The sequence below is a fragment of the Petaurus breviceps genome, unplaced genomic scaffold (genome assembly GCF_028583685.1).
Source record: "Petaurus breviceps papuanus isolate PSGF00001 unplaced genomic scaffold, PetGlider_PUasm1.0 90845, whole genome shotgun sequence".
NCBI lineage: Eukaryota > Metazoa > Chordata > Mammalia > Diprotodontia > Petauridae > Petaurus > Petaurus breviceps.
The window spans coordinates 25,723,801-25,729,443 of NW_027187359.1; the positions used below are offsets into that span (position 1 = coordinate 25,723,801).

General features: G+C 41.0%; 1 protein-coding gene and 1 pseudogene across 1 annotated transcript; both read left to right on the forward strand.

The window, feature by feature from the left end:
* The first annotated feature begins 205 nt into the window (after positions 1–205).
* On the forward strand, positions 206–1,150 carry LOC138149302 (olfactory receptor 2AG1-like). Its single transcript, XM_069072307.1, has one exon. The coding sequence runs from the start codon at positions 206–208 to the stop codon at positions 1,148–1,150; it is 945 nt and encodes a 314-aa protein (XP_068928408.1).
* A 195-nt stretch (positions 1,151–1,345) lies between these two features.
* On the forward strand, positions 1,346–2,258 carry LOC138149012 (ubiquitin-conjugating enzyme E2 R2 pseudogene; annotated as a pseudogene).
* The last annotated feature ends 3,385 nt before the right edge of the window (positions 2,259–5,643 follow it).

A 5,643-nucleotide genomic window follows, 5' to 3' on the forward strand; every position in this document is an offset into this window, starting at 1 on the left:
TAGAGAAAATATACTTTTATCAGAAAGTGAGCTCAAAAATTGTTGTCATCAGTCTAAATGACCAATGGAAAAGCTCTCACTCCTATTGATTCACCACCTACTAACTTTTAGTGACCTGTAGCACCATATGATTATAGTATTCCTGGCTTTGTTGGGTCTATGTATCCACCTCTCTGTTTTGATGCAGGAAAAAAGAGCCTGCGCAATGGAACTCTGGAACACCACCTTGGAGAACAGTTTCTTCCTCATTGGAATTCTCCAGGACAGTAAGTATCCTGGGCTGATTTGTGCCACAATCACATCCCTCTACCTGGTGGCTGTGACCAGCAATGGCCTCCTGCTCCTGTTGATTGCTATGGACAAGAGGCTGCATGTGCCCATGTACTTCTTGCTCAGCCAGCTCTCACTTACAGATATGCTCTTTACAACTATCATTTCCCCCAAAACTTTCGTGGATTACTTTCGTGGACAGAGCACCATCTCTTTTTCAGGCTGTGGATTCCAGATGTTTCTGATACTGACAAGTGGAGGTGTTGAAGATACCCTCTTGGCTTTCATGGCGTATGACCGCTATGTAGCCATCCAACATCCCCTTAACTATATGGTCTTCATGAGACCAAAAGTTTGCTGGTCCATGGTGGCCACATCCTGGCTCTTGGCATCTATGAATGCCCTTGTGCACACCATATACACTATGCACTTCCCTTTCTGTGGAACCCGGGAGATAAGACACCTGCTCTGTGAGATCCCTCCTTTGCTAAAGTTGGCATGTGCTGACACCACAAAATACCAGTTCATGGTATACACCATGGATGTGACATTCCTCTTCATCCCTCTCTCTCTTATCCTTGCCTCCTATACACTAGTTTTAAATGCTGTGTTCCACATGCCCTCAAAACAGGGGAGACAGAAAGCTCTCCTTACATGCTCATCCCATCTGACAGTGGTTGGACTCTATTATGGAGCTGCTGTGCTCATGTATGTCCTGCCCAGTGCTTACCACAGCCCTCAGCAGGACAATATCATCTCTGTGTTCTATACCATTATTACTCCAGTCCTAAACCCCCTGATCTATAGCCTGAGGAATAAGGATGTATTGGGAGCTCTGAAGAAGGTGCTTGGGAAAGGCCCCCCAGCACCAAAATTGTAGAACCTTAGACATGTCTTTGCTTGATCTTCCAGTTGAGAACTAGTAACTAACAAATTCTCTCTAGGCTCATTTCCACCTCTCTGGAATATTTCATGTGGCACCCTAATCAAATTTTTTCCCTTTTATTCTTCAACATTACTGCATTCTATACATGAGGTCATTCAGGATATTAAAGGCATTTATAGAAGGGGCAACATGAGGGAAATTCTAGAGAGGTACAAAATATTTTACTTCTTTAATTCCTGGTAATAATTGTGCCCAGGTAACAAAACTCACACTTCACCCCGCCTTCCGGGGTGGGGGAGGTCCCGGAAAGGGAGCGATTCCTCCCCCACCACCCCCCACCCTCCCAGCACAACACTCCCTCACACTCACACCAGTGAGGAGGCCTCTCCCGTCCCCTCCCCCGCCCCGCCGCAGTCCTGAGGAGCCGCCGCGGCCTGTGGGGAGGAGGTCGAGGCCTGTGTGGGAGCCGGGGCCTCGGGGACTGCAGAGGGGGCCGGCGGCCCGGCCCCAACCATCGCCGCCGCCGCCAGCAGCAGATGACCAGCTCGAAGAAAGCCCTGATGCTGGAGCTCAAATCCCTGCAGGAGGGGCCGGTGGAGGGATTCCGCATCACCCTGGTGGACGAGTCCGACCTCTACAACTGAGAGGTGGCCATCTTCGGGCCCCCCAACACGCTCTACGAGGGCGCCTTCTTCAAGGCTCACATTAAATTTCCTATTGACTATCCATATTCACCACCTACCTTCAGATACCTGACCAAAATGTGGCACCCTAACATTTATGAGAATTGAGATATGTGCATTTCTATGCTTCATCCTCCTGTAGATGACCCACAGAGTGTAGCACTGCTTTCCGAGAGGTGGAACCCTACCCAGAATGTCAGGAAACAAGTTTTGGCTACTAAGGCTGAAGCAGAAAAGGATGGAGTCAAGGTCCCCACAACACTGGCGGAATATTGCATCAAAACTAAAGTGCCTTCCAGTGACAACAGTTCGGATTTACTTTATGACGACTTGTACGGCGATGAACTGATGATAAAGATGAGGAGGAAGAAGTTGCCGACTGTTATGGTGACGATGATTCTGGGAATGAGGAGTCGTGACCTGCTCCCTCTGTGCCCCCTGTACTGCCCAGCCATCTCAGGCCAAAGGGAGCGGTAACTCAGCAGCCCAGTGGCAAAAACCATACACAGGGGGTGGGGAAAACATGTGTCTACTGCTGTCACCTGTTGTGTGGATCTCAGTTTGCTCCTTTTTATGGACCTCTCACTGGAGGGTAAGTAACCCTCCACAGAATGCCTGAATTCTTGCATTCTTTATCCTTCCATCACTGTATTACGATTCCTTTTTTTAAAACAAAACCCGAAACTCCCTTCTCCCTTCATCTCTACAAAATGTTCACAGAGAAACACGTTTGGTTTGTGTTTAGATTCTTGAAGAATTAAGTACAGTCTCTCATCAAGACATTTAATGTATTTAAAGCTGGGAACCCACCAGAAGTTGGGTCTTTGGGAATTCACAAGTGCTGCGTATACTGGGTAGCAAAAGAAAAACCAGAAAACAAAACAAAAACCAAAACTCACACTTCATACTGCATTCTAGATAAAAAAAAAAAAAAGGAATTGTAGTCAAAATTAGCAACTTATAGCTTGAAGAATACAGTTTCCCAATTCTGAAAACTAACATAAAATTCATCCCTCTTTGGTCCTGTGATACTTCTCTCAATCTTCATGATTTTCAAAGATCACAAATAACAGCTACTCAATCACCTATCTAAACAGCATCCCCTGTTTAATAATTTTCCCACAAGTTCATTTAGCCTTTGCTTGAAGATGTCGAGGAAGGGTAAATCCATTATATTCAGGGGAAATTCACTTTTGTCCAACTATGCTAATGAGTTTTTACTTTTATCAAATAAAGTTGAGGATCACCCCACTGAGCAATAGAGAGAAGAGTATTGGGCATAAACAGGAAGCTACATGCTAGAGATGGAGAATTATTCAGAAAGTGAATTGTGAAAGGGCCTGTAAGGAGGCATGCATGACTAGAAGAAAATATGGAGTTACATTGTGACAGCAATGAATAACCTATAGACATTGCTACGTTGATATCTATGCAATGTCAAGAAATTTATAGAAACAAAACACGTAAACATCATGTCCAAGATTTACAGAAGGACATGAAATGAATTCTAGAAGATAGGTAGGCAAGGATGGGTTACTCTCCTACATCAATGAGAATACAGATCTGTCCAAGTATAAAAATAGAGCTTGGCTTAAATACTTGTTTGAGTGACATTCAGGAGTTGGAGTTAGGAGGCAAAGTTACATGCCTGGGATCATTACGGGGATTGGAAGGAGATACTGTTCACATTCAGTAATATAAAGTCTTGAATTTCTTAGATAAGTTGATAGTTAACTGTGCTAAACACTGTAAAAGCACTTCACATTCCTTCTACTTGGAGGTATGTGAATCTATAAAGTAGTTTTAAAGAATCCAGGTCTCTTTTTTATTATTCCTGACTTTGGAATACCACTATAATGGGGAGCGTGGAGCAAGTTTCACTGCTAGGTCAAACCTGTAGCATTTTCCCCTCTCCTTCCAAGGTCAGTAAAATGTCCTTCAACTTGAAAGACCACCAGATCTGCTCTCAAGATCTGAGTTAAAATCCAGCCTCAGATATATACTGGTTGTTTGACCTTGACAAACACACAACTCTTTCCTTATCTGTAAAACTGGGATAACAAAAGCATTTATGTTCCTGGGTTGTGGTGAGGATTAATAATATATGTAAAGCACTGTACAAACCTGAAAGCACTGTATAAATATCAGTCATGATAAAATAACAAAATTAATATATTTGGTATTATTGTTGTTGTTTTTATCTTCTTCAAAGACACAAGCTTCATCTGCATAAAATAAATTACCTGTTAATGAATCAATTAAAGCAGCTCAAAGCAGATTGGATAAGAGTTGGGGAAGGAATTGATAACATAAAGTATCTCCTTAAAATAACAAACTTGTACCACTAACTTTCATTCAAGACCTTCTTAGTGCTCTTCTTTTTCCTCTTTTTTTACTTTTTTAATATTTCCTTCATTCAGTCATTTAAAGCTCTCCATTTTACCTAATAACGTGAAGACCAGAGAGGCAATCCTTCAATCCTTCTACCTTGGGGGTTGGGAAGAAATATCCTGAATTCTTTATACATACAGTTTTTTTCTCAACTTTGGAAGAAACATAAATCAGTGCAATAAGGTTCGCCCCCAAAGGCTCTCTCCTGGCTAGCACTCTTCTCTTTACTCTTTATACTATCTCATTTTAGGGCATCGTCACATGGGTTCAAAAGAGTACCCCTGGGCAGAGGATTCCCAGATCTATGTATCCATCCCTAACCTCTTTCTTAAGTTCCCATCTCCCTTTACCATATGCTTATGAACAGCTCAAATTGGATGTCCCATAGTCTTCTTAAAATCAACATATCCAAAGAAGAACTCATTATCTTTCCCCCAAAACATCCCTTTCTTTCCAGTTGCTAAAGGAACCATCATCCTCCCTCTCACCCAAGTTCTCAACCTCAGTGTCATGCTACACAACATATATATCCAATCTTCTGTCTAAGCTTGTGTTTTTTAATTTGACATCCCCCATATATGTTCCCTTATTACCACCCACACAACACCATTATATATGGACATACCTCAAAAATAATGCAAGGTCAGTTCCAGACCACTACAGTAAAGCAAATACCACAAATTTTTTTGTTTCTCAAATTATATAAAAGTTATGTTTACACTATACTGCAATCTATTAAATGTTCAATAATATTTGTCTGAAAAATGTATACATTTCAATTTTTAAAAAATACTTTTGCTAAAAAAAATGCTAAACATCATCTGAACCATCAATGAGTCATAATCTTTTGCTGGGGTGGGGGGGCGCATCTTGCCTCAGTTTTGATGGCTGCTGATTGATCAGGGTAGTGATTGCTAAAAGTTGGAGTGCCTGTGGCAATTTCTTAAAATAAGACAACAATGAATTTTGCTGCATTGACTGACTTGTTCTTTCACTTGAACACTTAGAGACCATTGTATGGTTATTAATTGACCTAATTTTAATATTGTTGTATGCCATAAGGGCATAGGGAGGTCTGAGAAGAGAGAGGGAAATGGCAGGTCAATGAAATAGTCAGAACACAAACAATATTTATTGATTAAATTTGCCACCTTAAAAGGTGTGGTTCTTTTTAAACATTTTAGTATTTATTTTTTTTCAAATACTTGGAAAGACAATTTTTAACATTCATTTTTTATAAAATTCTGAATTTTAAATTTCCTATGCCCCTCCCTTCCCTTCCCCCTCTTTAAAACAGTAAAAAATTGGATACAGGTTATATATGTTCAATTATGTAAAACATATTTCCAGATTAGTCATGTTATAAAAGAAGAAAATTTACAAAAAGAAAAGAAAAATAAGATTGTAAAAAAA